We start from the raw sequence: 20,781 nt of genomic DNA on the forward strand, positions 1-20,781 counted from the left end.
GATGGCTTGGGGGGGGGAACAGGTTTGGGAGCCTGGATGCCTGGGTTCTCTCCAACTCTGGGAGGGGAGTGAGGGCTGGGGGGTTAAGCAGCAGCTTTGAGCTGGGATTCCTGGGTTCTCAACAGCTCTAGGAGAGGATGCAGGGGGCTCTTGGGCTAAGCAGGGGCTGGGAGCCTGGATTTCCTCCAGCTCTGGGAGGGTGGTGGTCACTGGCATGGCTGTGGGCCCCTCCTCCATCCTAAGAACCGTTCAACCCAGGAGGCCTCTCCCTGCTGATAGCACTTATCTGCAGGGTACAGATCACTGGGGCCTTATCATCAGGCCCCATCTAGGGAAGCCCAGCCCCAGCCTAGGCAAGGGCACTTCAGGGATCAAGGCCCTCAGGCCCAGCCCTTCCCGTTCCTCAGGGGCCATCAGGCTGCTGGGGGGAGCCGGGGAACCTGCAGCTGCCCCCCTTTCCCCACCCCCACAGCCCAGGCTCAGCCCTATCCAGGTTAGAGCCATGGCACTCTGCCAACCACACCGGATGCCTGGGGTGTGGATAGGTAAGAGTGGGGAGAAGCTGGGAACCCAAATGCCTAGGTTTCTTCAACTCAGGGAAGAGATGGGGCTCTGCATACAGCTTCCAACCCAACTGCCCCCCATTTCCACCTGGTCTGGGAGCAGCTCTGGCATCCCCACACCTGGGCACACATGGGTGCTATAACTCTAACTAAACACCCAGCCCCAGCTGTAATCCCCCAAACCCCAGCCCCACAGAAGCAGCCAGGGCAGGGGCAGGATCTGAGACAGAGGTTGAATCTCAATCCACCCCTGCCAGCTCCCTTCCCTCCCCCCAGCTGCTCCCCAGCCCCAGGGCCTCCTCTCCATGTGCTGGGACCACGCTCAGCTCCCCATAGGGGCTGAAGAGGATTGTCCAGGTGTGGCTGGGGGCCCCCGGCTGGCACAGGTGGGCCGTCCATGCCTGCCCAGGACCCTCCTCCCCCGGGGCAGGGCTGAGCCGACAGCGGGCCGGGAAGTAACGGACGAGGGTGGCCAGGCGCTGGGCAGTGTCGGGGCTCCCGGGACTGCAGATCGAGGCGATGAGCTGGCAGCCAAGACCCGGGGCGTGCCGGCAGGTGGCGCAGGCCGCAGCAGTGTCCACCAGCAGGGCGGCGAGGCGGGCGGCCCCCCGCGGGCAGGGGCAGGCATCCACGTAGTGCTCCAGACCGTCCAGCAGCAGCAGGGCAGGGCTGCGGGGCAACACCCCGGGCAGGGCGGCCAGCAGGGACAACAGCGCCCGCACCGACGGCGGGTACAGGAACTGCACGTGCTGCGGGCGAGGTGGTGTGAGCCGCGGGGGACCAGACCCATCCACCCCAAATCCACCTCCTCTAAGGCCCTCCCCTTCATTAAACCCCGACTACTTCCAAAGTCCCCCCCTTGCTTCCTCCCTCCCGCTAAGCTCCGCCCCCAACCTCGCTTCGAGCCTTCTGCCTGTCCTTGCTATACTAGTAGTCCCGCCCTTACAAGTCCCCTCCAATCAGAGCTTACTCTGCTTCTTTTGCATCCTCCCGCCAATCACGACGCCTTCCCCTCTCCACCTTATCCTGCCCCCTTTCGGGGCTCCAGCCAATCACGACACGCTCTCCCGCCAATGTTCCGCCCCTGCTTGGGTTTGCCTGCCAACCGCGACACGTTCACTTGTCAGGCCCCACCCCCGGCACCTGTAGTGCATGCGCAGCGCCAGCTCCGGCCGGAACTCCAGGGAGTTGCTGCAGTGCGCAGGGCGCCAGGAAGAGTACGCGGGTCCTAGGCCCGGCCGCAGCCAGCGCCGCCCGCATCAGCAGCGCCGAGCGGCCCGAGCGGGGAGGGCCCAAGATCAGCACTGGGGCCTGGGCAGCGGGCGGGGCCCCGGCTTCACCCATCGCCCGCTCTAGCGCCTCCGCCATCAGTCCAGCCAATACGCGAAAAAGACCCGCCCTCCACCCGCAACGGGGCCTATCAGAGCCAGTGGATTACGCTCACCCCCCCCAGGGATCCCACGCTCACCCCTTTCTGGCCAATCCGTGTGGAGCAATGGCTTACTGACTGGGCTCACAGCCAATCCGAGCAGTCAGTCCCTCTAACGCTGCGCTAGTACGACATTCGCACTCCGCCTGCGATTGGCCCGCGCTCATCCAATCCGATACCGTTGGCTGAGGGTTCCCGCCCTTTTATTGGTCCCGCCCACTCGATTTCTCAACCAATCAGAAGGGGAGGAGGGCACGCCCAGTCCCTGCCCTTAGTCCAGCGGTGCCACAAAGCGGGACTGGGGCACACATGGGAGGAACCCACCCGCCCTGTCTCCGAGCCCCTTACCCGGGCCAGATCCGCGGAGGGAATCCAGGAGTCCGGGAGGCTCCTCTCCTTACTCCAGCTCCGCCCAGGCCTGCCGGTATCCCTCACTCCTTACCCGCTGCCCCCTGCCCCCCCCCGACCTGCAGCGCTCCCCCGCAGCACTGCCAGTGTCCCTCACTCCCGACCCGCAGCCCCGTGTGTACAAGCACACGCTGGGGCTCGTGGATCCTGGCCAGGATGTGGCGGTAGCGCCTACCCCCGCATCCAGGGGCGGGGGCCGGGGGGCGGCTGGGTTGTCTCCGGCTGCTCATGCCCAGTGCCATTTTTTTCCAGGCTGTCAATCACCCGCGCTCCCTAGCAACTGTGTTGCCTAGCGACTGCTGCTCCGGTTGCCCGGGAACCCCCAGAGCTTTCAGGGGTCGCGGGGGATGGAAGCCAAGCACCGCTGGCCCTGAATCCCTGCCCAGGGTGGCCCTCGTGCACAGGCCCAGTACTTGGGAAGGGGATGAGGGGCGCGGTGTGGACCTATAAAGGGGGCATAACCCCCCCAACCCTATTAACTTTCTGGGGCTGCCCCCGCCCGCTCGCATGGAGGCAGGCGACGCCCAGAGCTACGCCCCGTCCCACCCGAGGCGCTGGTGTCCTGCTGGGATGGGCGGGGGGGGGGGGCTGCGCCCTGACCTCTGGGGAGCCCTCGTCTCCAAACACCCCCACCCTTTGCGGCCCTCTAGAAGGCGCCAGGACCACCCCCCTTCCTGGTACTGCCCGAAAGTCCCCCGCGCTCCTCCTCCCCGGGGTGCCCCCTTGTCGTCGGTGCCTGGCGCCCTGTGGCCGGGTGCTGGGGGGGGCAGGGCCGAGCGGGGAGGGGAGCCTGGCTCCGGCCCCCACCCCGCCCCCCCGGGCCGCAGCGGGCGGGAGGCGAGTGTCTCTCCCCTCGACTACGCGTATTCTCAAGCAATAACAACGCCAGCCGTATTATCTACCCAAGAATACCCGTCATCGAAGGGAGCTGGGCTCCGCGAGCCTCCTCCGCCTCCTGGCTCCGGGCTCGCCGGCCTGCGGGGACAAACGCACCCGGTCGGAGACAGACAGACCTCCCCCTCCCTCCCTCCCCCAGCTAGGCAGGATCGGGCCCTCCCAAGCCGGGAGAGAACCCCCTCCCCAGCCCTGACACGAAGCCCTGAGATCCCCTCCCCACCCAGACTCTGGCGCAGAACCCAGGAGTCCGGACTCCCAGCCCCCGGCCCAGCATCAGTCTGCACCCCCCAACTCTCCACCCGAAGCCCCTTCCCTCCCAGGGCTGGGAAGAGAGCCCAGGAGTCGTGAGCCCGGCTGCTGCCCGGGCAAACGCTCGACCCCACCGCCCTCCCGCAGCGGAGAGGGAACCCAGTGGTCCGGGCTCCCGGCCCCACCCGCGTCCCCGGCTTGGCAGCAGCGGGGCGGGGCGGGGCGGGGCCGGCGCCCGCGGCCGGGATTGGGATCGGGGCCCTGCCCAGCCCACGCCCCGCCTGGGCAGCTCGGGTCCTCCGCCTCTTCCGCCGCTCCCCTCAGCACCGCGGACAGCTCCCCCGAGCCGCCTGGCCCCGGCCAAATTCCCACGCTCACGCACACGCACGAGTACACACATGTCCGCCGGCACACACTCGTGCAGCCATATACACGCTCGCACACGCTCGTGTGTTCCCTGCACACATGCATCCCTTCGCACAAATGCTCGCCTCCACACACACGTGCACACGCATGTACACGTCGGCCTGCACACGCACACACTGGCACACGCACATAGACGCAAACACACACGCTTGCACACACGTGCTGCCCTGCACACACACACACACACACACACAGAGCAAAGCACAAACTGGCAACCTCGGGGGCCTCGGGGCAGAGGACGGTGGTGCGGGGGAGGGGAGGGTGCCCTGCAGGGGCCAGAGTGCCCTACCCCGCCCAGCCCTTCGGCCCCGGGTGCGGCGGAACAGGGGGACTGGGACCCGACCCCTCCCAGCCCTGATCGACCCAGGGCGCCGCGCTCGAGAGGGGGTCGTGGGGGGGGCAGTCGGGGCCGCTCCATCCTTAGCGCGGGGGAGCTGGAGGGAGAGATAAGGTGGTGCGAGGAGATGGCACTGCTGGAGGGGGCCGGATACAGGGCGCGGGCGGGGGGCGCACCGGGAGGGCGGAGGAGACAGGACTGGGGAGGAGGAGGGGGCTGAGGGCCGGGGAGCATGGACCCGCCGCGCGGGGCCGGCCCGGACTCACCTCCCTTTGTGCCGCCGCTTCCGGGGCTCAGTCCGCGCGTCCCCGCCCCAGCGGCCCCGGGCGCGGCCCCCCCCGTGCCCCCCCAGCGGCACCGCAGTCCCGGGGGGGCTGCGCCGGGCGGGGGGGGGCCGCGGCGGCCGGAGCCCGGTGCGAGCGGGGGAGGAGCCGAGGCTGCGGTGCCGCCGGCCACGCCCTGCACCTTGCACCCGCCGCGCGGGGGGGTGGAGCGGGCCCCCCCTTGCCGGCTCCCGGCGGCCCCGGTCTGGGCAGGGAGGCACCGCCCGGCTTGGGGGGGGGGCGGAGCCGGGCAGTCACGGGACTGAGGCGCAGGGGGGGACACGTGTTGCACACGCGCGTGCGCACCCCCGCCCCAGCCGCTGCCCACGCGGGGCCCACGCACACGCGGGGGGAACAGTGCGGTGCAGTGGGTGGATCCTTCTCACGGCGCTCGGGTCCCGGCTGAATATACCCTTCCCTGCATCGTGCCTCAGTTTCCCAGTCCAGCACAGCCCGGCGGTAGCTGAGATTTTCACCCCCCACTCCAGCAAAGCTGAGCCCTGCCCAGAGCTGAAGGAGAAGGGGAGAACAGGCGTCTGTCCCGGCTCCCAGCCATACTCTCCCGCCATGGAAGGTGGGGATGCCCCAGAAACCGCCCCCTGCCCTGTGCCGATGGATGTGTGGATTAGGACTCCCACCCTGTAGCCTGTGGTAGAAGCTCCGGTGTCAGGAATAGCAGCCCCCTGCCATGGAGCTGTGGTGGGGGTCTGGGAAAGGGTTTTGCCCCCTGGAGGAACGGGGCCAGATCTGGGGACAGTAGGCACAGATGCACCAGGAGCCCCTTCCTTGTGGGGTAGGCACCGGGGGCAGGGCTTGGAAAGGCTGCAGGTCCAGAGTGAGAGGCACTAGCAGGATGGAAGATCCCTTGGGGGTTCAAGGGTGGCAGAAAAGCATGAAGGCAGCCAAGGGGGACAGCGGGGCTGGAAGCTAGTAGTTCCAGCACAGCTGCAGGTTGTGAGGGGCAGGTCTATGGTATCTCCCCCAAGGAAGCAGGCGGCAGGCAGATGGGCACGGTTACAAATATGGGCTTTATTCAATCATCTGAGGAGCAGGCCTGAACGCCCCAAGTCCCCCCTTACACCAAGCCCCACAAGCAGGTGGGAGGAGCTTATCAAGTGTGTGGGGCCTCCCTTCCTCCCAGCAACCCTGAGCTTCTGGCAGAAGAGTCCAGGCTTGATGGCAGCTACCCACTCTGTGTCCCCCCCCACCCCCACTCCCACCCCACAGTCCTTGCTCTCTCCAGCAGGAATGCCCACACTTACACAGGGAACCCAGGTAGCCAGAGCACACGTGTCCATACCCTCCCCCCCTCATAGCTTACCACCCCCCTCTTTCTAGGAGGGGTAACCAGTCCCCTCCAAGCCAGAGCTGCCCCCCAGACAGCCTCAGGATCAGCCCCCATTCCAGACCAACCCCCTATTACACACTGCCTGGGTGCAGGATCTGCCAGGGAATCAGGGAGCCTCTCCCCCCCCTGCTGGCCCCCGCCCTGAGTAAGACCCCCCACGAGGAAGGGGTCAGACTTGGCTGGTGACGGAGCGGGCAGCCAGGAGCACATCGGGAGGTGTCAGTAGCAGGCTCAGCCGGGCCTCAGGGGACAGGCATGGCCCCAACTCCGGGATTCTGCGGGGGGGTGGGGAAGGAGTTAGTAGGGGAGTGAGAGGCCCCCTCGCCCCCCAGGTAGCAGGGGTCATCCCTTAGGGGACCCTCAAGGCAGCCCCCTCCTTCCCTCCCCTTTCCCCCTGGGGGCATGGCCTCCCTGGTAGAGGGCATAGCTAAAGGGGCACAGGCACTTACGGGTAGGCCCCTCCGGGAGGCACTGTGCGCAGCTGCCGCTCCAGCCCCCGGGTCAGGAGGGTGGAGAAATCTGGCTCATCCAGCGGAGCCCGGACTCCCTGCCACCCACCAGGGAGGAGAGGGAGAGAGCGCATGCACAAGGGTTAGGGAGGTAGGGTGGACCCCCCAACCTCAGGCCTGTCCCCCAGATCCCAGCTGCTTGGGGGAGGCAGAGGCCAGGCAGCATAGGTAATAGAGCCCCCTTGACCCCCCCAGTGGAGGCCCCTGCTGGTCCCACCGAGCAGCTGCAGCCTCATGGCACAGAGTGGGTAGGAGGGGTGGTAGGTGTGCTGCTCCCTTGAGGCTCCTGTTGTGGGGGAAGGGGACTTAACAGGGGTCCATCCATACCTGGGCCACACTGATCTTCTCCAGGGGGCTCTGGGGGCATGGTGAGACCACAGCTGGGGCCTCACCCCCCACCGGCCCCGATTCTCGGCCCCGGCGCCCTGCTGGCCGGCTGCCAAAGTTATTCACCACACACGTCACCTGGTGGGGAGAGTGACAGAGGCCCCACATCAGCCTCCCAGCACAGAACACCTCCTTATCAGCTCCCACCAGCTAGTCCCCTCCAGCACAGAGCCTTCAGCCAAGCCTCCACTCACCAGGAAGGCAGCGACAGCAGTGCCAGTGAGGAAGCCAGCCAGGATGTCGGCCCAGTGGTTGCGGTGTTCTGCCACACGTACAACGCCCAGCAGGAAGGTGGGAGCCAGAAGTGCCAGGCACAGCGCAGGTCGTGCCAGCCGGGAACCCCGTGGGCCCACCAGGGTCACATACATCTGAAGGCAGGGAGAGCAGGTGGGAGGCATCAGCCCCTCCTACTGTCCCCATCCAGGACTCTGCCCCCACCCCAATTCTCCCCCATAAGCACCCTAAGCCTTGCCCTTACAGTAGGCTGTATCCTGTCAACTGTAAAGCCGCACCCTCACCACCCAAGCCCCGCCCCACCCACATGCCCCACCCCCTGCATTGAGCTCTGCCCCTGACACCAGGCCACACCCTCTCACCACCCAGGGCCCACCTGCCAAGACCTCTCCTGCCATCTCCATTCCCAGGCTCTGACTCTGCCATCAAGCTGCACCCTCTCCTCAACCCAACTGCTCCATTTCCTAAGCCATGCCTTCTCCCTCCCCAGACACCCACAGCTGCATAGATGCTGGCATAGGCGCCCAGAGCAGCATCGCGGCAGGGGAAGGCACGGCGCGCAGCCCTCACGAGCACGGGATCCCCAGAGCAGGCAGCAGCCACGTAGCGTGGCCCAGGCAGGTGGCAGCCCAGCGCTGTGAGGTTGGGGCGACAAACGGCCAGGAAATGTGGGGCCTGTGCACCCGACACCACCTGCCCGGCGCCTGTGAAGATGGTTGTGGCAAAGAGCCCGAAGGAGAAGACACCTGCAGGGGGAGGCAGTCAGCAAGGCTGTGGGGCAGAAGCAAGGAGCAACAGCAGGGCTTAGGGAGGATGGGGCTGTGGGGCAAGAGGAAGAGGAATCAGCTGGGCCTGGGTGGGGGATGGAGAGCTGTGGATCAGGAGTGAGGGGCATAAGTAAGGCTGAGAATCACAGGGAATAAGTGAGGAGCACAAGCAAGGCTGGAGGGCAGGGGCTGTGGGTTGGGAGTGAGGGGCACTGGCCGGGTGGGGAGGGTGTCTCACCAAGAAAGCGCACAAGGCGGCGCAGCAGGGGGGTGAAGGCGCAGCAGGCCCCCGACACGATTGTCTCCTCCTCATCCCGGCGCCACCGGGGCTGGCGCACAAAGGCAGCAACTTCCCCAACAAGGATCTGGGGGATGGGGAGAAGGGGGGTTAGTGCCTGGGGCCATGATCCTGCTGTACTCAGATCCACAGACCCGGTTGCCATCCCCCTGCCTCTGGTCCCATCTTCCAGGCTGGGACAAACCCCAGTACCCACTTTGGTGCCTTTCACTCCCAATGTGCAGCCCCTAGCCCTGCTGGTGACCCTCACTCCTGACCTGTGGCCCTTGGCCCTGCTGGTGCCCCTCGCTCCCGACCTGTAGCCTTTGGCCCTGCACACACACTCACAGCCAAAGTGGGCACAGCAGCCACAAGGGCATGCACCAGGTGGGGGGGAGCACGGCTGGCAGCCTCGGGGCCTGGGTAGGGCTTGGCGACAGCGCCATCATGGCAGAAGAAGCCGCGTTCATGCACTGGGAAGGTGTCGGTGAACTCCAGCTGGTAGGCCAACAGCACAGTGCCCGCAAGGATGCCCAGCTTGAGGGGGAAGAAGGGCACGGAGGAAGAAGGGCAGCTCACTCCCCTCCTGATGCTCCGCCCCCTCGTGCAATAGCCCCTGACCCTCGTGACTCCCCCCCTTGTGCAACACGGCCCCGCCCCAGAGCACTAGGCCCCGCCCATGCGCTACACGGCCCCGCCCCTCGTGGAACGTGCCCCACCCCTCTCTGTGGTCCCACCCCATCTGCAACGCTGTCACGCCCCCTGCCGAGCCCCCGCCCCTAATACGACTCCACCTCCCGCTCTACACCGCCCCACCCCAGCCTGGCCCGGGGAACCCAGGAGTCAGACCCGCTTCGCCTTTACCTCCACGAACACAAAGCAGGGGATGATGGAGACGCTTCGCTTCGGCTTCGCGCCGGCCATGGCGGAGGCGCTGGGGGGCTGCGGGACGGGGGAGGTCAGTGCTCCCCCAGCCTCTCCCACCCCCCAACGCCCCTTCCTGGGGGACAGGCCTCCCCGTTCCCCCACTCTGGGTAACTGGGACCCTGCCCCCGCGGCCCTGCAGAGGAAGGGGCTGGAAGCCAGTGGGGCCAGTCTGTCCATCCGGCCCCTGCACCAACCCGCGGCCGCTCCGCTCCGCCTCTGCGCTCAGGCCGCCGCCATCACTCCCCGGCAGGCGGCGGCCCCGATCCCGGGCTGATCCGGCCCCGCGGGTTCAGCGCGCAGGCGCCGAGAGGGGCGGCGATGGGGGGTGGGCGCGCGCATCAGGCGCCCTCATTAGGATAAAACCGCCCCACCCCAGCTGCCCTCGAGGCGGGGTGGGGTAGGATCCTGCTTGGGGCTGTGACCGTACTCTCCGACGACATCCATGCCCTTCATTTGGGACGGGGGGCTCTCTTAGCGAGGCAGAGCTAGGGATGGAAGCCAGGCGTCCGGGCTCCTAGCCTCTACCCCGCAGACCTCCCCCCACCTCCCCTTTTCCACTGCCAAAGGATATTTCCCCCCTCCAGAGATTCCTCCCTCCGAAAGCCCGCCCCCTCCCCAAGAGCCCAGGCTGGGGGCGGTCTGAGAGAACAGCTCCATCGCCGAAGGTTTCCCCATTCCCCCCGGTCCGGCTTCCCCATCCGCCCGCGGGGCCTGGTAGGTATCGGTTACGGGGAAACTGAGGCAACGGAGGGTGAAGAGGCACCAGGGTCTGGGGGGTGGTTACACTGCCCCCCCCCGCCTTAAGGACCTCTTCTGCGCCTCTCCCCGCCTCCAAGGAACCCAATAGTCCGGTGGCTCCAAGCAGCTCAGTTTAATCAGCCTCAAGCCTCTGCTTCCTGCTGGAGACACGGGGAGGGGGGATGGGAGAGAAATGAAGGTGCTGATCGTTCAAGTGCCCCGCCTCCCATCACATCCAGCCCCTGGGGGGCTGGGCAGGAGGCCTGGGTCCTCAGTTCCATTTTCCCTTCCAGTGACCCCCCCCAGGACACCTAGATCTTTTGTTCCCCTTCCCTCAGCACCCCCCACCCTCCGACACCTGGGTTCTCCTGACACTCTTGCGACCCCGTGTTCACGAGGGGGCGAGCCCGGGGGGACTCACTCACCGCGGGGCGCCCATAGGGGCTGGGGACGTCACACAAGCTGCACTCGGAGCTGCTGTCGTCTCGGGGGGCGGGGAGGTGGCCGACAGCGAGAGACGGAGCCGGCGGCTCCTCCGACCTGGAGGGGACGGGGATTAGCTGCTCCCTAGCTCTGCCCCCTAATTACCTGCGCCCCAAATCATCTCCCAGTCTGCTCCCCCCACGCTGCTCCCTGCCCCCAAGCTCTGCACCATTACTTTGCCCCTAAGTCCCCAACTCTGCTCCCCCCGCCCAAAGGTGCTGCTACTCACCCGTCACCCTCATGCCCCCCATGGCCTCGCTCCCGGGCAGGGAATTCTGGAGGGTGCGGAGGGCTGACCTGAGTGCGGGTAGAAAGGGGGATTCCCCTGGTTACCAACCTGCCCCCCGTGTAATAAGTCATGCCCTCCCGGGAGAGGGCCGGCCGCACCAGGCTGGTGTGCCTCAGTGTACCAGTGAGGCAAATGGGTGGATCGGGGTCCCAAGTGCCGGGAAGGGGGGGAGGTACCAGATGTGGCTCAGTTCCACCTGCACCTGCCGGCCGCTGCCTCCCGGCGGCTCCGGGGACCCCGCTGCCCCCCGGGCTTTCAGCTGGGTCAGGATCTTGGAAGGGGGAACACGAGGTATCAGGGTCCAGCTAAGACTGGGGGGTACAGGAGGGGGGCATAGGGCTGGGGTGCAGCCCCCTCGGGACCACTAGAGGTGCCCTACCGGGATGAGAGGGGAGTGGGGTCCCCGGCTTTCGCTCACCTTCCGGCACTTCACCTGGTTCTCCTGCATCCGCCTGATGCTCGCTAGGTTCCGGGTGATGTCGCTCTCCTGCTCCTCTGCGAGAATGGGTTACACCTAGGCCCCCATTGCCCCCCTCCCCCCGTGCCTCAGGGGGAGACTTGGGGGTAGCTGGGGCGATGGGGCAGACTAGGGGGCAGCTGTCTGGCAGCTCGGACGCCTGGGTTCCGCTCCCCGCCCCCTCTTAGTTCGGGGTTAGGCACTATGGCCTACTGGCTACAAGTGGGAGCACGGGAAAGGGCTGCGTTTTGGGACATCTAGGTTCAAATCCCTGGGCCACTTCCGCTCCGCAGGCGGGGCTGAGCTCAGGGCTGTTCGCTTTGGGTTTGTGCCGGGGAGGGGCGCCCTCCCCTCGGGGTTGGAGGGACGGAGGGGAGCCGCGGGTACTTACCGAGCTTCTGGTGAATCCTCCGCATCTCCCCTTGCACCAGCTCCAGCTCCTCACACAGGAGCTTCTTGCTGGGGGGACATGGGTTGGGGGTCACTTTACCTCCCACCAAGAGGGTGGGGGACGGCGGATAGGCATGGTGTAATGGGAGTGGCTACGGAGATGGGGGGGGTCTAATGCAAATAGCTGGGAGAAGGTGGGCAATCTCCCCATGGCTGGAGGAGGTACGGCTATTAGCAGGGGGCGAGGCTAATGCAAATACGTGGGCAAAAGTAAGCCGTGATACTCAGGTAAGCAATTAACCGGAGGAGGCGTGGCTAATAGTAGAGGGTGGGGCTAATGCAAATAGCTGGGCGAAGTGCGCGCTGCCCTTCGGGTCTGTCTACAGCTGCAGAGGGCGGGACATCGTGGGGTGTGGCCACAATGCAAATGTCCTGGAGCGGCGCCCCGCAGCAGTGCCAACGCAAGGCCTCTGCAACTTAGGGCGTGGCCAATGCAAATAAGCCCCTCGCACCTCTGCAGCACGTCCTTGGCCAGCCCGTCCAGGGGGTCTCGGTGCTGCCCCTGGGCCGCCTCAAGCTCCCGGCTCAGCGCCAACCGCAGCTCCTGCAGCCGCTGCTCCAGAATTCGCTCCAGCCGCTCCGGCCCTGCCCGCCGCAACTCCTCTGGGGGAGAAGAAAGTGGGGTGAAGGGCAAGCAGAGACCCCCAAGCCCTGGGGCAGGAGGATGGGGTCTCCCCCTTCACCTTCCAGGTGCTGGATCTTCTGCTGCTGCTGCCCACTCTCCTGCTCCAGCAGCGACAGCGAGTGGCTCAGGGCTTCGAACGCCTGTAGGGGACCGGGCAAAACTGCCTCAGTTTACCTAGGAGGTCCGAGGGGCTTTCTAGAGAGGAGCCAGGACTCCTGGGTTTCAGTCACGGGCCTGACACCCCCAATCCTCCACTCCGGGTTCACCTGGGCCTGGGCTTGCATTTGACTCTTGATAATCTCCAACTCATCCTTCAGGGGTGTCTGGGTGTCGGGGGGCATGGGCGGGATCAGACCTGGCACGGAGCAGGGGAAGCTGGGAGTTGTGTGGGTGGCCGCTGCCATCCCCGCAACCGGGGTCTCTCTGCCCCCACAATCCTGCCGTGAACCTACCCCTTCCCAGTAGAGGATGCTCAGAGTACCTGGCGCAACCCACCTGCCCCAAGGGGGTGTGACCAGACTGGCCGCGCCCCTGATTTCGGTCCAGTCCCCAGGCTCCTCTTACCATCAGCCTTGAAGGCATCTGTCTGCAGCTGCCCGGGCGGCAGACGGGAGGAGCAGAAAGGAAGGGTCAAAGCCGGCCCAGGCAGAGCTCCATCCACACCAGGAGACATTAAGGGCAGGGGTATATTTCTCCAAGGGCCACGTACCTCCCCCCCCCCGCAGGTGGGAGGCGGTGGGGGACACCCCCGAGACAGGGGCATTTACCAGGCCCGTGTTGCTGCTGGCTCGGGACAGATAGCAGTTGGGCCCGGGGGCTCTGCTCTTCTCCCCCTGGATCAGCGTCGTCTCCTGGAACAGATGGAGGCTCGGACCAGTTGGACTAGGGGCTGAAGGCACCGGCAGGGCTGGGGATAGGGGGCTGCCGGTCTAGAGCGAGGGGTAGTAGCAAGGCTGAAGGGGGGCCAGGGGGCTGCGGGGCCCCTCCTGGGGCGCCGGGCCGGTACCAGTACCGTGGTGCTAAGGACAAAGCCCCGCAGCGCCTCCATACAGCGCCCGGCTCTACCAGGCCATGAAGTTTGGCTCAAACGGGCTACCCCGCCGCCCCTTTATCCCCGCCACTGTCACAAAGGGGGTGGGGCACGGGACACGGACCCACCGCGGCGTCCAGCCATTGGTCCCGCCTATCCCCTGGCGTCGGGATTGGGTGGGAACCCGGAAGGGGGCGGGGCCTGGTGGGCAGCAGGCGCTTGCGTGTCCGGGGCAGCAGGTCTGAGCAGGGAGGTAGGTGCGTGGTAGGGCGGGGGCGACTGTCCCCCCGGAAGCGCCGGCAGAACCCAGGAGTCCTGCCGCGCTGCACCCCGCCCCGCCCGGGGACCCTGATCTCCGTCTCCCGCCCGATCCCCAGCCCCTGTCCTCTCTGCCCCAGGGAGCATGCAGATGGACGGGGACGGCGGGAGCTTGGCGGGGGTGGCCCAGCTCTTCGTCTTAGCGACGGCCTGGGGAATGCAGGTCTGGGTCACCTTCATCTCAGGTAGGGGCGGCTGGGGGCGAGGAACCCAGGTGTCCAGGCTCCCCCCTGCTGGAACCACTACCCCCTCCCCCTTACCCTGTCACTGCTGGGAAGAGGACCTAGGAGGCCGGCTGCCCGCGCCCTCTCCCCTTTGCCCCCTCAGGGTTCGTGCTGGCCCGTGGGGTCGGTCGCCACGTGTTCGGGCAGGTGCAGAGCAAGCTCTTCCCCTGGTACTTCCACACGCTGCTGGTCTGCGCCGCCCTTAACCTGGCCCTTGCTGCTGCCGCCGGCCGCCCCTGGCACCAGCTCAGCTCCGCCGAGACCCTCCAGGTACCGCCTGGCCCCGCCCCTGCTCTCCGTGGGGACCGAACCCAGGGGGCCGAGCTCCAGCCTGCCACGGGGGTGGAACCCAGGCGTCGGAGCTCGTAGCTATCCCGCCCCAGGCGGGGATAGTCCTGGCTCTCAGCGGGAGTAGAACCCAGGCCTCTCGGCTCCAAGGCAGGAACCCAGGCGTCCGGGGCTCTGAAGCGGCTTGGACCCAGCAGTCCCGGACCCCACGCCGCCGCCTCTCCCCCCGCAGGTGTGGCTGTTCGGCGGCTCCCTGGTGCTGTCCGGTCTCAATGCCCGCTGGCTCGCTCCGGCAACGACCCGGGCCACGGCACAGCTGCAGGCGCTGGAGCGGGAGCGGGGGCTGGGTGCGGAGGCGGCGCGGGGCCCGCGGGCAGCTGCCTACGAGGAGCTGCGGGCAGCCGATCCTCGTTACGCCCAGCTCCGCCGCGCCTTCGCCGCAGCCCACGGGCTCTCGGCGCTGGGCAACCTGGGCGCGCTGCTCTGCAACGGCGCCGCCCTACTCATCGCCGCTCGTCGCGGCTCCTAGCCAGCTGCAGCGACCCGGGGCGGGCCTTGTCTCCGTCAAGGAGTGGGCGGGTCCTTCGGAAGTCCCGCCCGCATCAGGGTGGAGCCTTGCGGAACCCCGCCTCTGGAATTGGTGGGCGTGTTCCCCGTAAATCCCACCCCAGTGCGGCGGCCCCGCCCATATCGGGTTTGAGCCCTCCTCCTCTGGAGGCGAGTTCTCCGCTAACCCCGCCCCCATCGGGTGGAGCCAATTCCGCAGGGGTGGGCATGTACTTTGGAAGCCCTGCCCACATCGAGGTGTAGTTCCGCCTCCTCAGGGGGCCGTTCTCCAGGCGTTCTGTCCCCACGTGGGGTGGGCGAGGGGGGAGCTCTAATAGCCCCCCAGGATGGTGGGGGTCCAGCTGGGGAGGGAACCCGGGTGTGTTGGCCCCCGAGCTGTGCAGCGCCCCCTGGTGGGGTCTGGTAGCGGATCCATGCTCCCGGCGCCGCGGCTTCCATTCTCTAGTGTCAATAAAGATTCATCCAAGAGTATCTGGAGCTGGGCCTGCGCGACGGGAAGAGCGGATAGAAACACGTGCACTCACATGCTCACACGTACTTGCATTCACACTCACTCGCACTGGTATATGCTTGCGTGCATATGCATTTGCACCTGTGTGCACTCACGCTTTTGGGCGCACACATTTCTGTAAATTCACGGTTGCTCAGATGCGCACACACATGTGCACTTGTTCATATTGACGTCTGGTTGCCCGTGCTCTCATAGGCACTCACCCATACATTCCCTCAAACTCATGTGTTCACAGGTATGTGCAATTCACTCGTGCACTCACACATGCACATCTGCACTCCTGTGTGCTAGTGCCATGCTTACACGTCTGCACTCGTATACAGCCGTATGTGCAGTCACTCATATATGTGTATGCACTCACGTGTGCACTCATGCATGTACTTACATACATGTGCACTCATATACATGCACATGTACTGACACTCGTATGCACTCACTCCCATACTTGCACATGCTCACACACGTATGTCTGCACCCCATTCATACATGCTCACCCACATGTGCACTCACACCCACTCTCCTATGTGCCTGTGGCTGGAATACACGGTGTATGTGTGCTGAGTGGGGGTGGGGTCGCAGACCAGCTCGTGCCCCAGTGCCCCCATCCTTCTTTCAGAGGGACAGACACGTGCCCTGCCTCAAGGGGGCACCAGGTGGTGCCAGCTTCCCCCCCGTAGCTGCCACAATATAGGTGGGGGCTTGCGCCACCCACTCCTCCCAGGGCAGCCCTGTGCTCGGTGCTGCACAAACCCAGGCACTCGTGGCTCCTGGCTGCTGGGAGGGGCCTCGATGAGGGGGAGGGCAACTGCCTCTGAGGGGGTACCGGGTTGGCGGGGTGCAGGACCTGTAAGGAGCTGGGTGGGGGCGGAGACAGGTTCTATAATGGGAGAGTTTGGAGACCGGGGGTGTCCCAGCCCCACCCCACAAGCAGGGACGGCCCCGGGAGGCGGAAGAGGTAGATCAGGGCCAGGGCCAGGGCCAGGGCGACCCGCCCACCGGCCGGTTATGAAATCTTTGTGGCTCGGGTCTTGCTCCGCGGGGCTGATTCGTACCGGCCTTCTGTGCCTCGTACCTGCCCCCACTCCGCACCTGCCAGCCCGTCCCTACAACCCCCGCCCAGAGCCAGACGCCCGGCCACTGGGAGGAGCTCGGGGAGGCGGTGCCCAGCGCTGGCGCCGCGCTGCCTTCCTGCCCCTGGAGCAGTCACGTAAGGCAGAGGCGCCTGCCAGGTACTGGGGAGGGGAGGGGAGGGGGTAGAGGGTCTGCTGGCGGCTGTGGGGGAGGCAAGACCACCCCCCTTTTGGACTGGAACCTCTGCCCTTCTCCTCCAGCACATTCTGCTTTGCTCCCGCCTGCTTCCTGCCCCTCCCCGCCTCCGCAAGGCCAGGGGGTAGGTAGAGGCAACCTGCCCCCTCCCTCGGCTGTAGGCGCTGCTGACTCAGGATAAGAGGGGCTGTGGAGGGGGCGGCGGTGGCCCTTAGCGGGGGTAGAACTGAAAGTTGGGGGCAGACAGGGTCTCTGGGGAGAGGGGCTAGGTGCTGCCCCCTCCCTCAGTCACTGGAGGTTCCCTGCCTCAGTTTCCTCACCTGGGATATGGGCGTGTGTAGGGGGAGAGGACTGGGTGGAGGGGTGCTTGCCTTCGGAGCCCTGATGTAAGCAAGGCATGTGCAACACCTGGTACAGGGGACAGGGGATCTGCTCTCAACCTGGGGGATGCCCCCAGTGCCCCCCCTCCCAGCCAGCCTGGCTGGGTGCTGAGTGATAAGACACCCGGAAGCTGGCAGTAAATCCACCCCGGCATGGCCTCCAGGGAGCTCCCAGCTGGAACCGGGGTGGGGAAGAGACCTCTAGCACCCCGCGCTGTGGGGCTCGGGCCCCAGGCAGGAGTGCCTGGGGGGTGCTCGGTGCTGCCCTCAGCTTGCTCTGGATAGTACCTGGTGCGGCAGGACCAACCCTGCCCTGAGGGGGGGTCTGTGCCAGGAGACGGGAGCACAGCTAGGCCCGTTATACCCAGCCCTGGTCTTGCCACACCTCAGAGACAACCGCAGCTCAGCCCCCGGCACCAGGAGCAGCCGCGCCATGTGTCAACAGGCCCTTCCCTGTAGAATCAACAGGGCCCGGGCGGGGGGGCACAACCCCTGTGGGGCAGGGGCGGACACTGACAGGCACTGGCAAGGAGTAAGGAAGGAATCGGGCCCTCCCTGAGTCCCTGATGAGGCCCCTGCCTCAGTTTCCCCTGTCCTGATGCCCAGAGGGGCCCCGCCCCGCCACATGCCCACTGTGCGACGAAGACCCTCTCCTTACAGATTGGCCGTGCCGTGGACCAATGCGAACACCTCCCCCTCGCAGTGCCAGCCAATCAAAGAGTGTCCTGCGGACCGGGCAAGGGGGAGGAGGTAGGGATTGGCTGAGCGGCCTCCGAGGTCACTATGACCTCAGGGAACCCGCCAGCATCAGACAATGAGGGGCAAGAAGGGTAAATAGCCCCAGCAGCTGCAACCCGCCCAGCCCCCGACTGCTGCTACCCTCAGGACCAGGGCTAAGAGGCAGCTTGCCCCCCCAAGCCATACCCAAGGCTAGGATCAGGTCTGTGCCAGGCGCTGTACTGATCCCCGCGGTTCAGATCAGGGCCATGCCAGGCATTGTACACTCTCCACGCCCCCGCCGGCTGCAATAAGGGCCATTCCAGGAGCTGTGCAGACTCCTCAGGCTGGGATCAAGCCCCAGGTGTAGCAGACCCTCAAATCCAGCCACCTCTGGGCAGGGGCAGCATGGGGAGGAGACACTAGGGTAGGACTGGGGAAGGCCCCTGGTTCGGTGCCCCAGGCTCAGAACCGGTCAGGCGGGTTGGGAGGCAGCTGCGGCTGGACTGTGTGACCTAGGCAGTGACAGGGCCATGGCTCCCCAGGCCAGGATTGGGCGGGGGAGGGGGGCTTCTGGGGACTGCCCAGGCCCCCAAGCAGGTTCCCAGGATTGAGCACCTGGCACGGCTTAACTGGGCCCTGTAGCCACCATGTGTTGGGATCAATAGGGGTGGGGAGCACCAGCATTACCTGGTTCCGGGTGAGCGAAGCCTTGTGCACACACCGTGACTCAGGCTGGAGCTGCCGGGGAGGATCCCGTGGAAAGGTCATCTGGTGCAGTGGTTAGCGCAAGGTGGGGGTGCAGTGGTTAGCACTGGGGGAGGGAGGGAGGAAGGAGTATGACCTGGGCTGCTTCCTTCTGTCACCGATGACCCCGGGTACGTCACTGAGGCCCCCGCCTCAGTTTCCACACTTGCGAACGGGGATGTAGGCATAACACTTATCCCCTCTCCCCCCCAGGCTGAGAGGGGGAAACCCCTAGACAGGTGGGGTAGGCTGTGGACATGCAACACCAGGTGCCACGGGGACCCCCGGCTTACGCAGTGTCTCTTGCACATCACCGGCAACAGGGCATGGGTCGGGAGGGGAAACTGAGGCACGGTGCAAGGGAATGAGCTGACCAGTATCACCCGGTTGGGAAAAGAACCCAGGCGTGCGGGTACCCAGGACACCCCCGAAGCAGGGACAGAAGCCAGGTGCCCTGTCCCCCTCCCCGCCCAGATGGCATCGGCCGGGGAGCCCCGCCCGGCGCCGCCCGACGCGGCGGACCAGAGCTTCGATTACATGTTCAAGCTGCTGCTGATCGGGAACAGCAGTGTGGGCAAGACATCGCTGCTGTTCCGCTACGCCGAGGATACCTTCACGCCCTCCTTCGTCAGCACCGTCGGCATCGACTTCAAGGTCAAGACCGTGTACCGGCGGGCCAAGCGCGTCAAGCTGCAGATATGGGTATGGCCAGGCCCGCGCACCACGGGGGGTGTGGGTGGGGGGGACATACAAGCCGGGCCAACGGGTGCGGCCCCTCCTTCACTGTCAGCACTTGCAGATTAACCCCTTCCAGGCTGTGCTGGGGCACAAGGGGAAACTGAGGCATGGGAGAATCTCGGCGACTCCGGGGAGGGGGGAGCAGGGGGAGCCCCCGGCTCCGAGCCTCCTGGCGGAGCCCGCAAGAACGTGGAGGCCCAAGGGAAGGATTAACCCCTTCCCGGCCGCACTGGAGCAGAAAGGGAAACTCAGACAGGGACGGGCGGCGTCTTCGCAGGACACGGCAGGGCAGGAGCGGTACCGCACCATCACCACAGCCTATTACCGCGGCGCCATGGGCTTCCTGCTCGTCTACGACGTGGCCAACGCCGAGTCCTTCAGCGCCGTGCAGGACTGGTGAGGGCCACGGGGATGGGGGCGGGAGCCCGGACGCCTAGGTTCTCTCCCAGCTGCGGGAAAGGCGTGGGGGCTGATGGGCTCGGTGTGGGGGAAACAGGATTGCAGGATCTCACCCCGCCCCCGCCGCCCCCAGGGCGACTCAGATCAAGACGTACTCGTGGGACAACGCCCAGGTCATCCTGGTGGGCAACAAGTGTGACCTGGAGGACGACCGCGCGGTGCCCACGGAGGAGGGCAGGCGCCTGGCACACGACCTCGGTAGGTGCCCAACCCCCGCCGCCGATCCGGGGCATCCCCCCGCTCTCCGGGCCCTATCCTTGCGTGGCATCCTTGTTCACGCCAGGCATGGAAGGGTTACTCCAGGCCGAGCTCCCGCGCGTCGCTTCCCCGCCCCCTCCCGCAGCTTTGCGGGAGAGAAGAGCCGTACTACTGCAGCTGCTGCTCGGGGAGCTCCGCCCCGGGCCGTGCTTGCAAGCCCCGCTCGTGGGTATCACACTCGTGCAGATCCGCACGCGCAAGCTCAGACGTGCAAGCCCCAGTCGTGCAAAGCCATGCAAGCAACCCCCATTGTGCAAATCCAGGCGTGCAAAGCCCAGTCGTGCAAGCCCTCCGGGTTTCCCGCCCCACCACAGGGTTCGAGTTCTTCGAGGCCAGTGCCAAGGACAACATCAACGTCAAACAGGTCTTCGAGCGCCTCGTCGACGTCATCTGCGAGAAGATGAACGAGAGCCTCGACGTCAGCGATGGCCCAGCTGCCGACGGCAATGGGGCGGGGCTCAGCGAAGCCTCGGCCGCACCCACCCGCTCCTGCGCTTGCTAGGGGCAGGCCCCGCCCACTACGGAGCCCCGTCCTCCATTAATCCCCCACCTATTCCAAAACTTTTGCGGGCCTGAAAGGGGTGGGGCATCAAGTCCCCCCTTGGCTCCACCCCTTTCAAGGCGCGGGGGCGGAACCAGGATCCCCCCTGGGTTCTCGCTCCCTGCTGGGTTGGGGGGGCTCGAAGCCCCGCCCCAACCCCTTCCCTTGCAGCCGAGAGCGAGTTAGAGCAGCCCCCGGGGGTCCGCTCCGCGCCTCGCAGCTCCCCATTAACCGAGGCCCCGCCTCCTTAAGAATTCTCAATGGAGGGAGGGGGCTGGCCCCGCCCACTTTTCACCCTTTAAAGGAGACTGAAGCTGGGCTCTGGAAGCCCAGAGGACCCTCCACTCCCGCAAGCGTCTGCCATTTAAACGCCTCTCCCCGCCCGTGGGAGTGGCCAAAGAGGTGGTTCCCCGAAGTGTATGTGCCGGGGGGAGGTTTAGACTCGTCCAGCTAGGATCGGGGCCTGCCGTGGGGGCAAAGAGCCCCTGGCTGTGGAGCGCCGGGCACCGAGTAAAGAGGAAACGTCCTTTGAGCATCACGCGTGTGACTGTGTGAATGACCCCCCCCCAGCCCCTTCCCCTCTGGCTCCCATGCCTCGCTCCTGCCCCCGCCGA

General features: G+C 66.2%; 4 protein-coding genes across 25 annotated transcripts; 1 reads left to right on the top strand and 3 right to left on the bottom strand.

Annotated features, from left to right (window-relative positions):
* SWSAP1 (SWIM-type zinc finger 7 associated protein 1) lies at positions 1–2,328 on the bottom strand. The gene is made up of 2 exons (XM_090060054.1): positions 1,707–2,328; positions 1–1,312 (listed from the first exon to the last, which is right to left on the bottom strand). Exons 1-2 carry the CDS (start codon positions 1,929–1,931, stop codon positions 803–805), a joined length of 735 nt encoding a protein of 244 aa, XP_089916180.1. The 5' UTR covers positions 1,932–2,328; the 3' UTR covers positions 1–802.
* A 3,609-nt stretch (positions 2,329–5,937) lies between these two features.
* PLPPR2 (phospholipid phosphatase related 2) lies at positions 5,938–9,940 on the bottom strand. 6 transcript variants are annotated; one of them, XM_090059758.1, is made up of 9 exons: positions 9,890–9,940; positions 9,019–9,096; positions 8,503–8,691; positions 8,116–8,242; positions 7,609–7,856; positions 7,071–7,244; positions 6,817–6,954; positions 6,430–6,527; positions 5,950–6,255 (listed from the first exon to the last, which is right to left on the bottom strand). In XM_090059758.1, exons 2-9 carry the CDS (start codon positions 9,076–9,078, stop codon positions 6,150–6,152), a joined length of 1,140 nt encoding a protein of 379 aa, XP_089915884.1. In that variant the 5' UTR covers positions 9,079–9,096; positions 9,890–9,940; the 3' UTR covers positions 5,950–6,149. The 6 variants fall into 6 exon arrangements, with proteins under 6 accessions (XP_089915882.1, XP_089915886.1, XP_089915885.1 ...); XM_090059757.1 differs by lacking the exon at positions 9,890–9,940 and adding an exon at positions 9,276–9,635 and having other exon boundaries at positions 5,952–6,255; XM_090059756.1 differs by lacking the exon at positions 9,890–9,940 and having other exon boundaries at positions 5,938–6,255; positions 7,609–7,745; positions 9,019–9,636.
* CCDC159 (coiled-coil domain containing 159) lies at positions 9,938–13,867 on the bottom strand. Of its 17 annotated transcripts, none has more exons than XM_090059776.1 (12): positions 13,732–13,867; positions 12,891–12,974; positions 12,688–12,715; positions 12,390–12,478; positions 12,182–12,263; positions 11,951–12,101; positions 11,440–11,507; positions 11,010–11,086; positions 10,713–10,862; positions 10,532–10,599; positions 10,245–10,359; positions 9,938–9,980 (listed from the first exon to the last, which is right to left on the bottom strand). In XM_090059776.1, exons 4-12 carry the CDS (start codon positions 12,462–12,464, stop codon positions 9,963–9,965), a joined length of 804 nt encoding a protein of 267 aa, XP_089915902.1. In that variant the 5' UTR covers positions 12,465–12,478; positions 12,688–12,715; positions 12,891–12,974; positions 13,732–13,867; the 3' UTR covers positions 9,938–9,962. The 17 variants fall into 17 exon arrangements, with proteins under 17 accessions (XP_089915902.1, XP_089915898.1, XP_089915891.1 ...); XM_090059772.1 differs by lacking the exon at positions 13,732–13,867 and adding an exon at positions 13,136–13,302; XM_090059765.1 differs by lacking the exon at positions 13,732–13,867 and adding an exon at positions 13,136–13,302 and having other exon boundaries at positions 12,619–12,715.
* RAB3D (RAB3D, member RAS oncogene family) lies at positions 13,353–20,704 on the top strand. Its single transcript, XM_090059779.1, has 7 exons — positions 13,353–13,406; positions 13,552–13,656; positions 13,799–13,965; positions 18,646–18,873; positions 19,187–19,305; positions 19,442–19,566; positions 19,941–20,704. The coding sequence occupies exons 2-7, from the start codon at positions 13,557–13,559 to the stop codon at positions 20,126–20,128; spliced, it is 927 nt and encodes a 308-aa protein (XP_089915905.1). The 5' UTR covers positions 13,353–13,406; positions 13,552–13,556; the 3' UTR covers positions 20,129–20,704.
* The last annotated feature ends 77 nt before the right edge of the window (positions 20,705–20,781 follow it).

This window comes from Crocodylus siamensis, chromosome 8 (genome assembly GCF_052110815.1).
Source record: "Crocodylus siamensis isolate JL-2025a chromosome 8, ASM5211081v1, whole genome shotgun sequence".
NCBI classification, from domain to species: Eukaryota; Metazoa; Chordata; order Crocodylia; family Crocodylidae; genus Crocodylus; species Crocodylus siamensis.